At 49.9% G+C, this 17,412-nt stretch overlaps 3 protein-coding genes across 7 annotated transcripts; 1 reads left to right on the top strand and 2 right to left on the bottom strand.

Moving 5' to 3' along the window:
- Positions 1 to 135: 135 nt before the first annotated feature.
- On the bottom strand, positions 136 to 1,913 carry SNRNP35 (small nuclear ribonucleoprotein U11/U12 subunit 35). Its single transcript, XM_021532777.4, has 2 exons — positions 1,781 to 1,913; positions 136 to 1,137 (listed from the first exon to the last, which is right to left on the bottom strand). The coding sequence occupies exon 2, from the start codon at positions 1,132 to 1,134 to the stop codon at positions 337 to 339; it is 798 nt and encodes a 265-aa protein (XP_021388452.2). The 5' UTR covers positions 1,135 to 1,137; positions 1,781 to 1,913; the 3' UTR covers positions 136 to 336.
- Positions 1,914 to 1,936: 23 nt separating this feature from the next.
- Positions 1,937 to 8,975, top strand: RILPL2 (Rab interacting lysosomal protein like 2). 2 transcript variants are annotated; one of them, XR_014958682.1, is made up of 5 exons: positions 1,937 to 2,298; positions 3,997 to 4,148; positions 5,889 to 5,982; positions 6,356 to 6,466; positions 6,942 to 7,218. XR_014958682.1 is itself a non-coding variant. In XM_021532767.3 (4 exons), the coding sequence occupies exons 1-4, from the start codon at positions 1,951 to 1,953 to the stop codon at positions 6,964 to 6,966; spliced, it is 636 nt and encodes a 211-aa protein (XP_021388442.1). In that variant the 5' UTR covers positions 1,937 to 1,950; the 3' UTR covers positions 6,967 to 8,975. The 2 variants fall into 2 exon arrangements, 1 of the variants encoding a protein (XP_021388442.1); XM_021532767.3 differs by lacking the exon at positions 5,889 to 5,982 and having other exon boundaries at positions 6,942 to 8,975.
- Positions 4,401 to 16,987, bottom strand: KMT5A (lysine methyltransferase 5A). 4 transcript variants are annotated; one of them, XM_085593342.1, is made up of 9 exons: positions 16,780 to 16,987; positions 16,377 to 16,471; positions 14,192 to 14,345; positions 13,163 to 13,376; positions 12,414 to 12,498; positions 12,013 to 12,072; positions 11,339 to 11,529; positions 10,499 to 10,631; positions 4,401 to 4,636 (listed from the first exon to the last, which is right to left on the bottom strand). In XM_085593342.1, the coding sequence occupies exons 1-9, from the start codon at positions 16,970 to 16,972 to the stop codon at positions 4,508 to 4,510; spliced, it is 1,254 nt and encodes a 417-aa protein (XP_085449468.1). In that variant the 5' UTR covers positions 16,973 to 16,987; the 3' UTR covers positions 4,401 to 4,507. The 4 variants fall into 4 exon arrangements, 3 of the variants coding, with proteins under 3 accessions (XP_085449468.1, XP_085449467.1, XP_021388439.4); XM_085593341.1 differs by lacking the exon at positions 4,401 to 4,636 and having other exon boundaries at positions 8,408 to 10,631; positions 13,163 to 13,235; positions 13,311 to 13,376; XR_014958681.1 differs by lacking the exon at positions 4,401 to 4,636 and having other exon boundaries at positions 8,408 to 10,631; positions 11,178 to 11,529.
- Positions 16,988 to 17,412: the final 425 nt, after the last annotated feature.

The following is a 17,412-nucleotide window of genomic DNA, read 5'->3' as shown; positions in this document are numbered from 1 at the left end:
GACTGTTTCATAAGAGACCTGTGGACATCTGGCACATGGATAAGTCCTCACCCAGGCAGCCAGACAAGGTGTGTGCTCATCTCAGTGGGATGCCTGTACACACGGTGCATTTCTTACAGCAATCACCAGTTCAAAACCATTCATACAAAAGTTTATTTTCTCTAAAGAACAATTTGACACACATCTGAACTGCAGTAGGAACCAAACCATAGAGAGCTGCTGGCAGCAGAGTCACAGGCACAAGGTGGCAACACCACAGCTTGTTCTGGAAATGCTGTCACAGCCCTGAGCTGCCATAAGTGTAGGTCACGGACCTCAAGGACAAGGCACAGTCACCTATCGGTGCTTATCATCATCTCTTTGCTTCTTGGTATCTCTGTCCCTGCTCCGGTCTCTGTCCCTGTCCTTCCTGTCTCTGTCCTTCCTTTCCCTCCCCCTGCTCCTCTCCTCTTTGGAGTCTCTCTCTCTCTCACTGTCACCCCAAGCCCACGACCTCTCCCTTTTGGGCCAGCGTTTGTCCCTACTCCTCTCATGGTCCCGGTCCCTTGTTCTCCAGTCCCTCGTTCCCTCACGAGACCAGTTTCTTTTCTCTGATGATCCTTCTCCATAGAAATCATTTTTCATGTTTGGCAAATTGATGGGCTTTCGGAAAGGTCTGTCCCGTCCTCCGAACCGCAGCTGCCCGGATTCCTTTTTGCCTCCAAACCCACCCCCAAGCCTCCGGGGAATCCAACCTTTGAGAGTTCTTTCCAGTTCAAAGTCTACAAAGATCTCATGTTGGTCGATGACCAGCCTGTTGGCATCTCTGTGCGCCTTCAGCAGCGCGCGCTCCTCTTTGTACTCAATAAACGCATAACCCTTGGAAAATCCTGTGACCAGGTCTCGAACCAGACGGATCTTCCTGATGTCTCCATAGCGGGAAAACACCTCCTTTAACTTCTCTTCTGTGGTCTGAAGATTGAGCCTCGCCACGAAGAGGGTGAGGTGAGGATCCCCCGTGACGCCCTTGTTGGGCACGTACCGTGCCAGCATCGCCCGCCATATGGCCCGGTCGTGGGGCTCCTCGTCCGTGCCATCGATGCTGCCAGCCTTGAGCGGGTCGTACTCCTTCGCTATGGGGGCCCAGTCAGCCATTGTCTAGCGGGGGAGAGCACACATGGCACAGGCTCACGGCTGTGTCAGAACAGCCTGTGCAAGGAGCGCTTCCAGCACTGTGTTCATCCGAAAATCCCCCAAAGTGTGACACATTAAAATACACCAGCCGTGTCGCTGTTGTTTGAGTCCACACGCCGGGACAGAGCCGTGTGGGGGAGCCGCATCCTCCCCCGGCCTACCCCGGCCTGAGGGGCCCCTCAGCCGCTCGGCCCCTCAGCCGCCCGGCCCCTCAGCCGCTCGGCCCCTCGGCCCCTCAGCCGCCCGGCCCCTCAGCCGCCCGGCCCCTCGGCCCCTCAGCCGCCCGGCCCCTCGGCCCCTCACCCGCCCGGCCCCTCGGCCCCTCAGCCGCTCGGCCCCTCAGCCGCCCGGCCCCTCGGCCCCTCAGCCGCCCGGCCCCTCAGCCGCCCGGCCCCTCGGCCCCTCAGCCGCCCGGCTCGGCGGGACGCGGCTCTCCCGGCGGGCAGGGGCCGGTCCGCCGGCCCGGAGGATCCGCAGCCGCTCCCGCCGGGCTCCTTTCCCCGCTGCCGGAGCCGCCGAGGCGGACGTGGCGCCGCGGAAAGGCCGATGCGTTCCCCCGCCCCGGGGCCGGTTCCCGGGGCTGCGGTGAGCCCCCCCCGTCGCTTACCGGCAGCGGAGCGCGGGCGGCGCCTCCTCAGGGGAAGGGGCAGGGCGGGAAGCGGAGCGGGGCCGCGGCCGCCGCCATGGGAGCGCCGGGGGCGGGAGGGGCCGCGCCGCCCGCGGCAGCGCCGCCCGGCCCGGCCGGAGGGAGGGAGGGAGCGCCGGGGTGCGGCGGGCATGGAGCGGGGCCGGGACGGGGAGGAGGAGCTGGAGGAGGAGGATGAGGATGAGGAGGAGGATGGCGGCCCAGAGAGCGCCCTGGAGAAGAGCCCGTTCCAGCTGACGGCCGCAGATGTCTACGACATCTCCTCGGTGGTGGGCCGGGACCTGCTGCAGCTCCACGCCGGGCCGCAGCTGCCCGCCGCCCGCGCCCGGCTGCAGTTCAGGATCGTCAGGGTGCTGGAGATGCTGGAGGCGCTGGTGAGCGAGAGCAGCGTGGCCGAGGAGCAGCTGCGGCGGGAGCGGGACAGCCTCCGGCGGGAGCTGGAGCAGCTGCGGGCGGCGGCCCGCGGGAGCGCCCCGCAGGTGGGTGCGGGACTCGGCCGGGGCACAGGGGACTCGGCTGGGGTACAGGGGACACGGCTGGGGCACAGGGGACACGGCCGGGGCACAGGGGACTCGGCTGGGACACAGGGGACACGGCTGGGGCACAGGGGACTCGGCCGGAGGACAGGGGACTCGGCTGGGACACAGGGGACTCGGCTGGGGTACAGGGGACACGGCCGGAGCACAGGGGACTCGGCCGGGGCACAGGGGACTCGGCTGGGGTACAGGGGACTCGGCCGGGGCACACGGGACTCGGCTGGGGTACAGGGGACACGGCTGGGGCACAGGGGACTCGGCTGGGACACAGGGCACACGGCTGGGGCACAGGGGACTCGGCCGGAGGACAGGGGACTCGGCTGGGACACAGGGGACTCGGCTGGGGTACAGGGGACACGGCCGGAGCACAGGGGACACGGCCGGGGTACAGGGGACTCGGCCGGGGCACAGGGGACTCGGCTGGGGTACAGGGGACTCGGCCGGGGCACACGGGACTCGGCTGGGGTACAGGGGACACGGCTGGGGCACAGGGGACACGGCCGGGGTACAGGGGACTCGGCCGGGGCACAGGGGACTCGGCTGGGACACAGGGGACTCGGCTGGGACACAGGGGACACGGCCGGGGCACAGGGGATTCAGCCGAGGGCACAGGGGACTCGGCCGGGGCACAGGGGACTCGGCCGGGGCACAGGGGACACGGCCGGGGCACAGGGGACTCGACTGGGACACAGGGGACTCAGCCGGGGCACAGGGGACTCGGCTGGGGCACAGGGGACTCGGCCGGGGCACACGGGATTCAGCCGAGGGCACACGGGACTCGGCCGGGGCACACGGGATTCAGCCGAGGGCACACGGGACTCGGCCGGAGCACACGGGACTCGGCCGGGACACACGGGATTCAGCCGAGGGCACACGGGATTCAGCCGGGACACACGGGACACGGGCCCCGACACCGGCACACCACGCGCGGGTCGCAGAGCGCGCCCAGAGCCGCACCAGGCTGGCCAATAGTTGTGGTCTCTTTTGTGTCACAAAGTCACTTCCCGTCTTTGGCCGTGAAAGGCTTGAAGCTCTTTCCTTCGGGGTGGTTGCAGTGCTGTGGATTCCTCGCTCGTTTCACTGCAGTGGCTGACCCAGCAAAGTTGGGTCGGTCATGCACAAAGACACGCACAAAGTTCAGAGAGTACAAACGCGCCGTGTTCAGCTCTTGCACAGCACCGGCCCCATAGAGATAACTGTATACAAACACTGAGGCTTTGTTACCCCCTGTGAGGGAAATGGATGTCTTGATAACTACAGAGGTCTTAAATCAAAAAAGGCGAGTTCAGTTCTCACCTTTCTTTGACACGGACTTTTGGTGTGGCATTAGATGGCTCAGCCTCACTCATCATCTGAGAACAATCTGATAAAAGCGTCTTCCTGACAACTAAATTGCAAACTCTTGGGACAGAGACTTTTCTTTTAACGGTCAGAGCCTGTCACAGCTGTGGCCTATACTTGGCTGGTCACTAAGAGAATACAAAAATATAAAGAACTATAATTAACTGCTTGAAAAAAAAATCAGGATTGTGATGAATTCATATTAGTTCTAAAAATTCCGTATTTAGAAAATCCAGATATTTTACTCTGAATGCTGAGTTTTTTGAGAGGTTACAAGGTCTATCACTGTTTATTTTACAGCCCAGCCTTGGACCAGATCAAATGGTGATAGACCTCACAGACCCCAACCGGCCCCGGTTCACATTACAGGAGCTCCGAGATGTATTGCAAGAGAGGAACCAGCTGAAAGCTCAGCTTCTGGTGGTGCAAGAGGAGCTGCAGTGCTATAAGAGGTAAAGCTTGAAGCCAGCAGAGAACTAATACCACTAATAACAAGTACTTCATGAAGCTTATCAGGTGAGAGTCTTGCAGGTTTGGGCCCCTAGGTCAGGATAGGCACTGCCCAGATATGTAAGTGACCTCTGTGCTCCCCAGAGCATACAAATGAACAAAGAAAAATGGGGGAACAATGAAGTCTTTATGCAACAGGAATTAAAAACCAAACTCCCTTTTCTTCTGCACAGTTCTCAGCCCATTCCCATGATTGTCCCACTCTCAGCCTACGCAGAGTTACTCCCACTCCACATCCAGGCTGGGTTCTTCTGCACAGGAATTCATCTGTGCAGTCACAGCAGCTGCACAGACACTGTATCTAAAGCAACACGACATACCAAAGAGCACGGGGGGTTTCCAGCTCAGATTTAGTCAAGCTTTCCTTCCTCCTGCAGCACCGTGCTGGGTGATCTCCGGTCCTTTGCTCCCATGGGGATGTCGCACTGATCTAGAAACAGAATATTGAGCTCTTTCATTATTCATGATAAGCTGTGGGGTTTTTAAGATTGCCAACAGAGGGTTGTGTAAGGCCTTTGAACTGTGTAAAGCAAGTGATTTCAGAGAAGGGTTTGGTCATTCCTGAAGGGAGAGTCAGTGAGTCAAAGGGTGGGATGTGGGAAGGGTCTTGATCTTGGTGCTATAAATTCATTCACCCCAAAGGATTTCCTTCCCAACCTCTGCCCCCTCTCATCTGGTTGGATTATAAACTCTTTGGGTCAAGAAATTTCTTCTTGATCTAGACACAAAATGTCTGAGCACATTAGATTTCAGTTGGGATATCTCAGCAGCACCCTCCTGGATACAGCGAGCCCGCCCTTTGGCTTGTCTGTAACAGGCAGGTTAAGCCAAGAAGTTACACTTAAATCCAAGAATTTACAAACTGCCTAGCAGCACTTCCCAGCTCAGCTGGCTGCTTTGCTGTGCAGCAGTGCAATGGCTTCTTGCTTTGATTTCCCAGCTGTTACACAGTTTAGTATAGGCCAAGTTAAACATGTAACAGTGGGAATGTTTTCAGGTTTTTAGTGATCTAGTCAAAATGCTGTGCACCAAGAGAAGGGCAGGGCTGCTTATCAGGTCGAGTAATTTGTGAGATTATCTCCTCATACAGTGTTACAGCTTAAGCCAAAACCCATTTTCCCTCTAAATAGTCACATAAAATCCTAATTGTAATTGTGTAAAGAGTAATTGTGCAGAAGAGGATAAATAGATGTTTTAAAATGCCTTGTATGCATTAGAAATAAGCTCTGCATAACACAAGGTAACAAACAGCTCAGAGACTGGCTCAAAGTGGCTGGTGCTCTGCAGTGTCACCCAACAGCTCGCTGTCTCATTTATCCAAGAGGAGAGTCTGCCTCAGAATTATCCTGTGCCTGGTGTCACACCAGTTTTTAAGTGCTCTGTGTTTTTATTTCCGAATCCAGTTGAGTGTTGCTTGGCTGCTCTTTGCCTGCAGCTACCACAGTCACAAGCTTTGATCCACTGAGCTCTCCAAATGACTGAGGTCAGCTCAGGACATGTTGTGAAAACACTGAGTGAGCAGGCTGGGAAAATCTCACCCTGTTCCAGGCAGGGAAAACACCCTTTGGTCAAACCGAAACTGTTGCCTTGAGTAGGCGGTTACAGCTTCTGGATTGTAGAAACACTGAGGTGGGATGGCAAAATCTAGAGCTGAGGCAAAGCCTTTCTTCTCTCCTCTGTAGGGTGGAAAGAGGAACAGGCAGTTGCCTTGCAGGAGAGCTGGGAACTTCCCGTCTGTTCCCAGGCCTGGTGTGAGCCTGGGTGGCTGTGCTGGAGGTACAACACATCTACCCCTGCAGAAATTCACCATTTGTGTCTTCACCCTCTTCTTACCCTTCGGTTTTGCACAAATCCAAGTGTGATTACACTTCCCTTTCACCCCCATTATGACTTGCCATTTTTTTTCTCTGTGGAGAAGTCAGCTTGTTACTTTTTTAGTGTTCTCATTAAAGCATAACCCTGGCACCATTACACTGCTGTATTTAGAGATAATAATTCATTATTTTCAGTTCACTACAAGGAAGAGGCTGGGCCGTCATCCCTGTCCTGTGAACACTCATTCACCCATGCCCAGTGAGAGGTCTAACTCATGCACTGTCACACTCTGCAAAAACCCACAAAAAATAAACAAAAACATTTATTTTCCCAGTGGGATCATCTCACAGAAAAGGGACCAAACTGAAGAACTGGAAAAAGAAGCCAGTGGTAGCAGTGCTGGCAGCAGAAAGGACAGTGAAGAGAAGACAATCATCAAACGGTTGTAAGTTTGTCTGCAGCTTTTGGGGCAGAATTTATGAGAACATGGCCCACTCCTTTCACAGTGAATCCAGGAGTGGATGCTGAACTTTAGCCTAATTGGCTGGATATTGTTTTCTGCTCTCCATGTAAAGTTAAAAGCCTGATAAAGCAATCTCTTCCTGGGGAAAAAGCACTGCACAGGAAAGCAACCTCCACCCAGGCAAAGAGGGAGTCACTTTTTTCCTAGGAAAAACAAGCATTCCTGAACAAAATGATTCAATACTTGCCTCCCCTGCCAGCCCCTCAGGGTTGTGCTGTGGGAGCACCCCAGCTGGCCCCAGGCTTTATTTACACTGTACACAAAACCCACCAGCTCAGGGTCTGTTCCTAAAGTCCCCCAAAATAGCACAGTGGCAGGGCCAGCCCCCTGCCTGTTCCTTGTTTTCCACTTGTAGATTATTGTTCCCTTTCTGTTATTGATTTTTTTCTTTTTCTAGGTTTTCTTTTAAACATGGAAAATGAGCATCCTCAAGGACTTTGCTGCTGGTGAGAATGGCCCTGATGAGCCTCAGAGGCACTAGGAAAGACAATGATTGGAAGCAGCAGCATCACTCCTACTGTAGAGAATGAGCAATCTCATTAAAATCCTGTTGTATAATATTCTTTCAGAACAGATTTTACTCTGCTTTTTCAGAAACTGTTTGAAACAGACACTTTTTGTATTTCTTAATGTCAGACATTACCCACATGTAGAAAATAAAACATTTATAAAAAGTTGGGGTTTATTCTTATTAGAAGAGCCTGTGATGATCTGTACTACAGCATACTTATCCTGTCCAGCTATCAAAACATTCAGCCCAAATGATTTTGTAAGATGAAGATAAGTTAAGACAGACATGCCATTCACAAGTGGTTATTTGGAGGTGAGATGACCAGTGGAGAAAAGTACAGTGAAGGAAGAAAAGCTGCTGCAATTTGGCTCTACCCACATGAAGGCCTGAGGTGCAGGCACTGCTCAGACTGGAACAGATGCAGCAAACATTTCATTTCTGACAGCTGAAGGTCTCCTGTGGTAGGAGTTGTGTTTTGCATAAGCTCTGTTCTTTCAATCACCTGCCACAAGCTGTGTATTGGCCTCAGTAATGAGATTTAGCACCAGTGGAAGCATATAGGGCAAACAGAGGAGTGGGGAAAGAAGCTTGAAAGACACCAATTAGATTCTCCATTTAGAAAGGTAGAATATCCAGAGCAGAAGTCTGAACAGACATAAAAGAAGCAGTGACAGGTATCAAACTGTGATCTTACTCTCTTCAGAAATAAAAGCAGGCTCTGAAGTCTTGATTCCCTCTCCTACACTGGCAGCATGAAAAATATAGGGCACTTCACACATCTGCTCAGCTGCACAATGTAAATGTGGCTCAGCAGAAGGCAGAGCTGCAGCCTCCCTTCAGAGGTCAGGAACAACTACCTGTTATAGCAAGGCCACACCTCAGGTGGCTGACCCAAGCCAGCTGGTTTAGCCAGGGCACAGAACCAATGAAGTCCTTTTGCCATCTTCAAAATATCAATAAGCCTTGGCCATGCCCTCATTGTGTATTTTCTAGAGCATGGCAGCAGGGAAGGCAGTACTGCATGGCCTGAGCAGAGGCTTTGTGCACAGAAAAACGAAACAAAGAAACAATCAGCAACAGCCAGGATGCATCTCTGAGCTGGAAAGATGCTGATATGTAATCTGAATTCCATCCTCTTCCAAGGTTTGTCCAGGCATATATTTTCCAATCTCCTTTAAAAAGCAGTTTAGCTCCCAACCCAAGGGTATCTTTCCCTGTGACACCTTGTTAGAAGATGAAGCTTTCCTGTGAGGCACAGAGATAAACACCCAAATGGCACATTCCAGGGAGAAGTACATTGAGATAGATCTCTAGATCTCTGTATGTGTTCCTAGAAAAGTAAAGGATACATACGCAGTGCAACATGAGCTTTATTCCATCCTCCAATGCAGTGCTACTCAATTACCAGTTAATCTTTCAGAAAATACATTTTCTTTTTATGTAAAACAGGGAGATCTTTCCCCTTTCTTGTTTACAAAAGCGATGCTGAAGTACAGAGGTTTTAAGCTATTTAACCTGATAGAGAACACATAAATGTTTAAATAAAATTTTAAAAATTTATTCCAATTTTGACTTAAGGGAAGTGCTCTAGTTTAACAGGACACTGTACACATTGCTGAGGTCCCTATTACTGAGACCAGAGAAAAAAATCACTGCCAACTCAAGACAAGCTGGCCAACGAGGCTTACCTGAAATTCAGTACATGTAATTCAACAGGTCTCCAGTTAATTCTTCAGAAATGGGAAAATACCTAGGCTTGCTCTGACGAGTTTGCCTTGTGTGAAGCAGCAAATAATATAAAGCATTTAATAGCCAATGATTTTCACAGCTTTCTTTCAAAATGCTCATAAAACTGCAATGGAGACAGGTAGTATAGCAGCCGTTTCATCAATAATAAATATATTCTTTATTTTACAGAGACATTGTCTTCAAGTTTTTAATTTAAAAAATACATCACTAAGCCACCTCTCTTGCTGCTGGAGCACACAACCAGGATGTTGTTGCTATCTGACCTATCACATAGGCAAGCATAAGATTGTCTAGAGGGCATTCAGCTGGAACAGCAGCAGCCTTCAAGACATGAGGAATAGAAGACATTAACAGAGCCACAGATCCCTTGCTGACATCTTCCAGCAGCAAGCGTGGCTGATGGCTCACAGCCATTTTCATCTACACACGTGCCAAGCCTGCCTTGGCAAAAATTCCAACTGGTAAGAATTCCTCTTTAACATAAAGGACCTGCATTGTATTGCCTGCCTATATCCCAGATTTGGCTCTCCAACAGAAACGTTCCGAACATCCACGAGATGCCAAGCGCTCGACTCCCGTGTGAGACAGTGGGACCAGACATGCTGGACAGACCTACAGGACCAGGCAATAAGGAATCTACTTTCTTCACTGCATGAGCTCCATCACTACAGTTTGAAGCTGCATATGAAGAAGACTCCTATTTTTGGAACCACTATGCTCTACTTCAAGCATTCACAGTAAATAAATAGCTTCTGATGTGGCTAATTAGCATAGGAAAGTAATATAAAAAAAATTTTGGAGAGTTTTTACTTCTTTAAAATCCTCTGGGAGATGCCTCCGATAATCAGCCATCAACTATAAAAAAGGTACCTTCTCAAAGTTTAGAAAATAAGTAAATGTCAAACATTAATTCTCACTGTGAAGTTCTATCTTCACATCTGTAATCAGTATCAACCCAGTCTACTAAAATTTATCCTCATTTGGCTGGGAGCAATTTCTCCAAAGGAAGCAGTCAATCTGACCACCCTTTTCCCTCAGTGCCAGTGCATTTGAAGTTCATTGCCAACAGAATGTATGACACAGGAGAAACTGGATTCCTACCACAAATTATTTGAGAATGACAGTAGCATCCATCTCAGAGAAGCCTGTCAGCACTGGGCAGTGAAAAGCAGTCTGACAGGCAGTCAAGCCACTGGATGACCAAGTCAGAGTACAGCAATACTTCTGTCATAAAGCCAAAGTTCAGCACCCCAACGTAGGGCGTGAGATTTCCTTGCAAAAGCAGAAGCACAACCCCAGTGATGAAGTTTCTGTGCAAGTCTTTCACTGCTCAAGTGGCACTGGTCACTACGCAGAAGCAGTCGAATTTTAAGGAGGGTTTTCCTTTTATGATAGAAAAGTTTTGGCAATCTAAGATCAATTATTCAAGCCTGCCTGGAAAACTGTAATAGGTATTTAAATACTGCAAAGCAAAAAGGCAGTTTTTGAGGAGCTCGGAAGACCATAAGCCATCCACTAAGAAAGCTGAGGGAAGTGAGGGCAGAAAAAAAAAAATTCATTGACTCCTTGTAGAACACTCAGTCCAAAAATAAAAACCCCAAAACAAGGAAGATGAATTAGTGTTTCAGCCACGGGTGAGCTTCAATGGAAGCTTTGCTTCTGTCTCCATAGTCGTACAACAGTTCTTCACCTGCCTTAATGTCCCTGGAAGCTATGAGGATGAGATGAGGCACACCATCGATGTCGTGGAGCTTGGTCTGACAATTGCCACACTTGCTGTGATTAATGAGCCTTCCCAGACGATTCGTTTCTTTTGTAGCATCGACACTGAAAGAGCAATAACAACGTGGGATGGCACCTGGGAGAGGGCCACACATGTGGACAAAGCCCAAAGTGCAAATCACACAAAGAAAGAGGAATTCACACCAGTCTTGAAAAATTAAGGAGAAACATAATGTTATCATGTTACATTACAGAACAAGCATGATTAAATAAGCAGCCCCAATATGGCAAGGCAGGGAAACTGAAACAGCTCTGTAAGATTTTTAAGTTAGTACAAAACCCAGAAAATGAAACATTTGGACTGTTTGAGCTGCCTGTTTTCAGGAATAGCAGAATCCAGATGTGAAAAAAATTATAAAGCTTGGACTGGAGTGGGTGTCAGACTAGAGCAACAAGGACACCCAGTCAAAAGAAATGTCTCTCTTCCAGGGAGTCTGTCCATCCTGCCTTCCAAACCAACTCATCTCAACTCAGATAAAGGAGTCCATTTTACAAAGGATAAATTTAGGCAGAAGACCAATGCAGAACTACAAGCCTCATCCAAGCATAGCTTGTGCTATACTTCAAAGAAGAGGGCTTTGAGTCACCTACCATTCCTCACAGCCCAGGCATACAGGAGGCTCTCAGACCATGGATCAGTGCTCCAAAAGATTTCATAATTCACATTTCCCATTAAAAACAAAAAATTTGTATGAAAACAAGAAAAGAATTAGAAGCATTCAAAGCCTCTATCAATAGAAACTTGAGCTTACCAGTAGGTTTTGCTGAGGTACTGGAAATAGTACATGTAGCAGCCTGTGGATGGGTCTTGAGCATATACTGCCTCTCGTTTCTTGGCATCAGTGATCTCAATGAGATCCCCATGATATTCAACCACAAATTCTCCTCGATTAAAATGTTTAGTAGCAATTACTCCTCTCCCTTTTCCATCAATGTAATCAATCTGTTGAGTTGAAAAGAAAATACTCTCTCACTTCCCAGCTGCTTAACATCATTGCAGATATGCTGATTACTAGGAAATGCTTTGTCATTAAAAAGCTGCTGCAAAAGGGAATTTGTGTGTACTGCAGACAAAGCTGTAGAAGCACAATGTATGGCACAGTGGAATGCAGGATGAATTTGTGACACACTGAGTTACTGGGTAGCTGGACACAAAGTCTTCCAATGAAAGAACTCAGGAGTGCATTTCTGTGAAGACCTTAAAGCCCCCTCAGATTTATAAGTGAGGCTGCAGCACACACCTATCCTCCACTCAAAAGGACATTGCTCACTCAAAAGGAAGGACTGTGTTCCAGTTCTCCTGCATTTTCATCAGAAAATTGCAGGGTCCTGAGACTGAGTTCTGCTACTCTTTGTTTAAATAGATTAACATCAAGATACTGTGTAATAAAAAGTACATGACTACTTTGGTTGGCACTGCAGTTACCTTCATTCCTTCTTCTTTCCCACTTGTAATCAGCTCATCTATTTTCCTCCTTTCCTCAGTCTGCAGAATAAACAAGAACAAACAAAACCATAATGTTGTTGATAGCTTTTGTAGCTTCTTCTAGAGCTGGAAGGAAATTACCCACCAATGACACTCATTGTTCCAAACCATCTCATATTTCCAGCAAACTGAACAGCAGAAAGATTTCTGCCCTCAAAATACATAAACAGCTAGATTCTGCTCTAAACTGGACCAGCATTTCCAAAGCTTAAGCATGTTCTTAACAATACTTCAAGTGCACAACTTTATTTGCATTTGGAGTGGAAACCATAGTTACACATGTTAGATTTTCAGCTAGTCAGACATGTTATAAGTAATGTCATTTTAACAAGAAGCACTACCTCCAATTCAGATTTGCTCTTCCTGGAACTTCTTCTAACTGGGTAATAATCTGTCACTTTTCTGTTTGGTGTTCTTCCTTGTGTTCTAAGGAGGAAGAAAAAGAGAACACACACACATATTTCAGACTATTTGTTAAGTTAAAGCACTAGAGCAAAGGTATGTGCAAGAAATTTTTATTTGAGCTTGGTAAGTTGAAAGGTGATCAATATGAATCAGTGTTTTTTATCAGTACTCTTAGTTTCAAGCCACAGCTACATCCCCTTTTCTTCCCCACACTATTTCCATTACTCCAGTACTAATTCTTGAACAATACAAGTGAGATGTCGTTGGAAATCAACTGAAGGTCACATTGCAAGTCTGGGGCCCCCTGCGTGCCTTGCCAGAAGGCACTCGAAAATTTAGGTCATGAAAACTGCTTGGCAAGGAATTCATTAATGTTAGGTCATATTACTCTGATACCAAGAGAAAGGGTATCAGCTCAGCCAGGAAGCCTCCAACTGTTCTGTTTCTGACAAGACACATTCCCATTTGTCCACAGGAAAGTAGGTCTTAATGGCTCATTATTTTCTTCCATAGGTAACCAGCAAACATTTAACTCGTGATAGAACAATAGAACACATTAACCTTGCTTTCAAGACAAACAAGTCCTCTGCAAAGTAGGTACTTGGATGCTATTTTAGGGTTTTTAAAGCATGATATTCTTGAGAAAACAAAGAGCCATCCTTTCACAATTCCAGAAGTCACTTACTTTTTCCTTGGTCCTCGTTTTGCTTTAACCATCTTCTTCTGAGCTGGCTTTGCATTGGCCTCCTCAGCACAGTCTGCAGGCAGGGGAGTCTTTTGGGTTTCCACAGTTTCTTGGTTTTGATCAGAGGGCACCGAAGGATTGCACCCACCTTCCTTATCCTTCTGGTCATCTGGTTTCACAGCACCTTCAATTATTTTGCCACCTTTCTTTTTTCCTGGTGACAAGGAAATCGAGTAAGGCTCTGAACTTAGGACCAACTATACCTGAGTGCTTTAAATGAATTCCAGTGGTTTAGAGTTCTGTCAAATGAGAGAAAAAGGAGAACAATGACCCTGCACTGCTGGGCTCAGCAGCTGCAGATGTTGGTACCAAGAGGCCAGTGCCACCCAGGGTAAATCCATGGGAGCTAAAGGGCTGGCACTGACAAGAAATCCACACTCCCCACAACCAACATTTACTTGTTTTTTTGCATCCTACCCCAATACAACCACATCCTCCTCCTCAGATAACTGACTCAGAGGTAGGCGAGAGTGGTTTAAAGCTCATCAACGTTTTTATGTAGAGTAAACCATCAGGTTTAACAGTCCCATCTGCTGAGACAGATGCTTCAGTCTCACTGGAGAAAAGAAGTACAGCTGCAAGGCCTCAGCAGTGGGACAAACTAAAGCCATCTTTACCTCCTTGCCAAAGCTGGGGGTGCCAAATTAGGAACTAAAGGCCCCAAGTTTCCAGAAAGCCTGACACTCCTTGTGTCAAATGGGACTGAAAATGCCTGATTGTAAAATTGTTTGCATCAAAGTACTTTGACAAATTACCAAGGCTGTTAAATGCACCTTTAAACACAAGCCAGATGGGTTTTCTTCCCCTTGGTAAACTTACAGAACACTCCCATTTCTAGTCACTGTGAAGCCTGGCACTTGGCATCCAGTTTGGGCTCATCCTCACTGCTTGTATTTCTTGATGAAAATATTAGAATTGGGGCAGTGGGAGCACCTTCACCAAGATAAGCAATCCAAAGCTCAATCTTACCAGCTCCTTTCCTGTAGGTTTCCTTTAGTGTTTTGCCCTGACATTTCACCTCGTGATACATGACAGAGTTTTCTTCTTGAAGCGGGGGGCGAGCACCAGGTTTGTTGGGATTCAGGTAGCTGTAGATTTTGGATTGACCAATAAACACATTCTCCTAAAACAGACCCACACAAAAAAATCAGTTCAGCACAGAGAGTTCAGGAACCTCAAGCTGGCATCCACAACCGTCTGCAGCAACCAGGGCTGACAGGTGATTTTGCTGATGCAAATTATACTGTTTGAAGCATCACACTCACTGAGGTTTTGATTTCTAAGTGAAAACAGAGTGCTGAGAACTTAAATAATAAAATGTGGCAGGATGGAGTAGTCATAGCTAACTCCAGCCTCCACCCTTGTGCTTCACAGTATGAACTTTGGTGTGAAAAAAAACCCAAGTGGGAGCTCCTGGGGAGGAAGGCAGCCTCAAAGAGCACATGCCAAAAAAAATATGAATAGTGCAGCAAAAATTGCCCAGGCCCAGTAGAGAGCTCTCACAGCCAGAGCGGTATGAGCTACCCAGCTACTCTCAGGAGGTATCAAATGTTGTTGCAGCAAATTATATGCTCAACTGAGCAGCACAGAAATCAGTTTTACAGCCTACCTTGAGTGACACCTCTCAGCAAAGCATAGGAGATAAACAGTGCTATATTTTATCCATTATATGACATAAAGTGTAAAGGTTGTTTATGGCAAAAAAAAAAGGGCCCTTAAAGGATCTGTGCAAAGCCCAGTCAGGAAAATGGCAAAATGGCAAAACCCTCTGGTATGGCCAGACACCACAGAGCCTGGGGTTTGTTTGCTGGCTCAGGCTCCAAGATGCCAACAGTGAGCAGTGTCAAATTTAGCAAAGATTAGTGGAGTCCTGTCACCTTTGCTTTCACAGCCTCCTGCCACCTGGCTATGATTGCCTGTGCAGAGTATGGCAGGCACATTCCAACCGTGAAATCTCAGAGTCTGGACAAACAGATGCAACTTGGGCAGAATGAGTTTTTCTTGGCTATAATTTGGCTCAACCAAAAGCAATTTTCAGACATTGCATGCCAGTTAAAACAACAAAAATATGCATCCATTTTCTTAGAAAAGCAAGGAACAAAGGGTCCCAGTAGTCAAAAAAAGCTCAAATATTGCTGACTAAACAAATACCTCAGTATTTCAGACACAGACAATGAAAAAGTAAACAAAGTACACAATAGAACAGATAGGATAATTTTAATAATTAACGTGGTAATGAATAACAAACTTCCTATGTACATAATTCACACAAAATTAGACTAGTTAAAAGCTCAAATCTTAGTCCAAATATAAACGACTAAAGACTGAGATTACGATGGAACATCCTGAGAAAAAGCAAACAGGACAGACACTCCCTGACCTCTAATATTTCTGAAAGGCCTATGAAAGGCAAAACTTCCTTATTAAAAAACCGGAGCTTCCAAGCATGAAATACTATGAAAACACTCAATTTTAACAAATACAAGCAATGAACCCTGAGCTTCAAAGTCCTCAAGATTTAGTAAGAAGTTTAAATACGGGCATTTTGGGAGAAAGCCCAAAGCAGTGAGCTGCAGTCCACCTGCCAGCTGAGCCTTCAGGCTTTGAATACACCATGAACGGGAAAGGAACAACTATTTTTCCAGCATTGCTTCCTCCCTTCATTCCCAGCTCCCTTCCTGCTGCGCTCTTGGCGCAACCGAGATGCCGCTGCCACGTCTTTGTCTGTGCCAGGCTTGAGACCCCGGGGAGCAGAGATTTTCTCAGCACAGCGAAACACACGGAAGGCTAGAGAGGGGCTCCAGGATTTAATGCAACAGCCACAATTATTTCCACTGGGAGTAAAAGGCAAAGAGACAAGCAGCGTCCGGCCAGCTGCCTGTGACAGAACTACAAGACGGGGAAGATGGCACGGAGGGAATGTCGAGCCTAGTGCCTGTCTGCGGTAGGGCACAGGAAAACACGGAAAGAGTCCGACCGTACTTAAAGTTAACCGATTTCTGGCGGATTTGAGGGGGTCCCGAAGGCCCGGGCCCCGCGGCTCCCCGGGGCAGCCCGCACGCCGGCTCGCCCGCCCCGGGGGGAAGCGGAGGGCACGGCAGACGCCGGGAGCCGCCCGCCCCGCTCCGCCCGCCCAGGCCCGGGCACTGCTTACCCCGCCGGCCCGGGGGCGGCTAGGGCCCTTCCTCTCGGCGCTCTCGGGGCTTGCCTTCTCCACGCCGCCCGCCCTGGTCTTGGGCATGTTCTTCCCTAGGAGCAACGGGGGAAGATCGGCGGCTGAGCCATGTCCGGCACTGCCGCCCGCGGTCATCGCCCGGCCGCCCCGGCCTGCGCCATGTTTAAAGGGCTGGATGCGGCAGGGCGAGCCGCGGCGGCCCAGCCCCTTCCCGGCGAGCTGCGCACACCGCGCGGGGGAGGAGTCCCGCCGGCCCCGGCTCCCCGCACCTCCCAGGAGGAGCTTCCGCGCCGCGGAGATGCCCCGCGCCGCGCGGGCCCAGCCCCGCCGGCCCCGCCGCGTCCCGGCCCCGCTCCGCTCCCGCCTGCTCCGCCCCGCGCACCTCCGGCCATGGCGGCGGCGGCGGCGGCCGCGCGCCTCGGAGCCCCCGCGCCGGGCGGCCCCGGCTGTCCCCGCGGAGTCCCCGCCGCCGCCAACCGCTCCGCAGGGAGACGCCGCGTTACCCTCGGCAACCCCATTGGTTTAACCGCCTGCCAATCATCGCGCTCAGGCCTCTGATTGGCGCGAGCGGCCATGGCCCGCCCTCCCCCTGTCACACCGCGGTGGCTGCGGCTCCCGGGAGCAGGGTTTAAATGTGTGTTCGCTGGGCGCTGATTGGTCCGTGCCGAGAGCAGGCAGCGCTCTGATTGGCGGCCCGGCAGGGAATGCCCCTCCGCGGCCGGGCCGCGCCACGTGGTGGGAGCGCGCGGGGCGCGAGCGGGGCCGTCCGGGCCGTGCGAGCCCGCGGAGCGCGGGGGCACCGTGGTACCCCCCGTCCGCTCCGCACCGGCACCGGCGTCCCGCCAACGCTGCCTCCCTCCTGCACCTCTCCGCAGGCCACACGGCCCACGCCACCTCGCAGCAGGGATTCGGGGTACCCCTAATCCTGGCGGGATTGTAAAACTCTGCTCTGCGAAATTATTAGGCTGCTTTACACAATGTTTGGTTTAGATCTCCTTGGCTAAAGTTTAAGTCT

This window comes from Lonchura striata, chromosome 15, assembly GCF_050655825.1.
Source record: "Lonchura striata isolate lonStrDom1 chromosome 15, ASM5065582v1, whole genome shotgun sequence".
NCBI lineage: Eukaryota > Metazoa > Chordata > Aves > Passeriformes > Estrildidae > Lonchura > Lonchura striata.
Note: the sequence above shows the minus strand (reverse complement) of the source record. Positions and strands in the feature narration are given on the sequence as shown.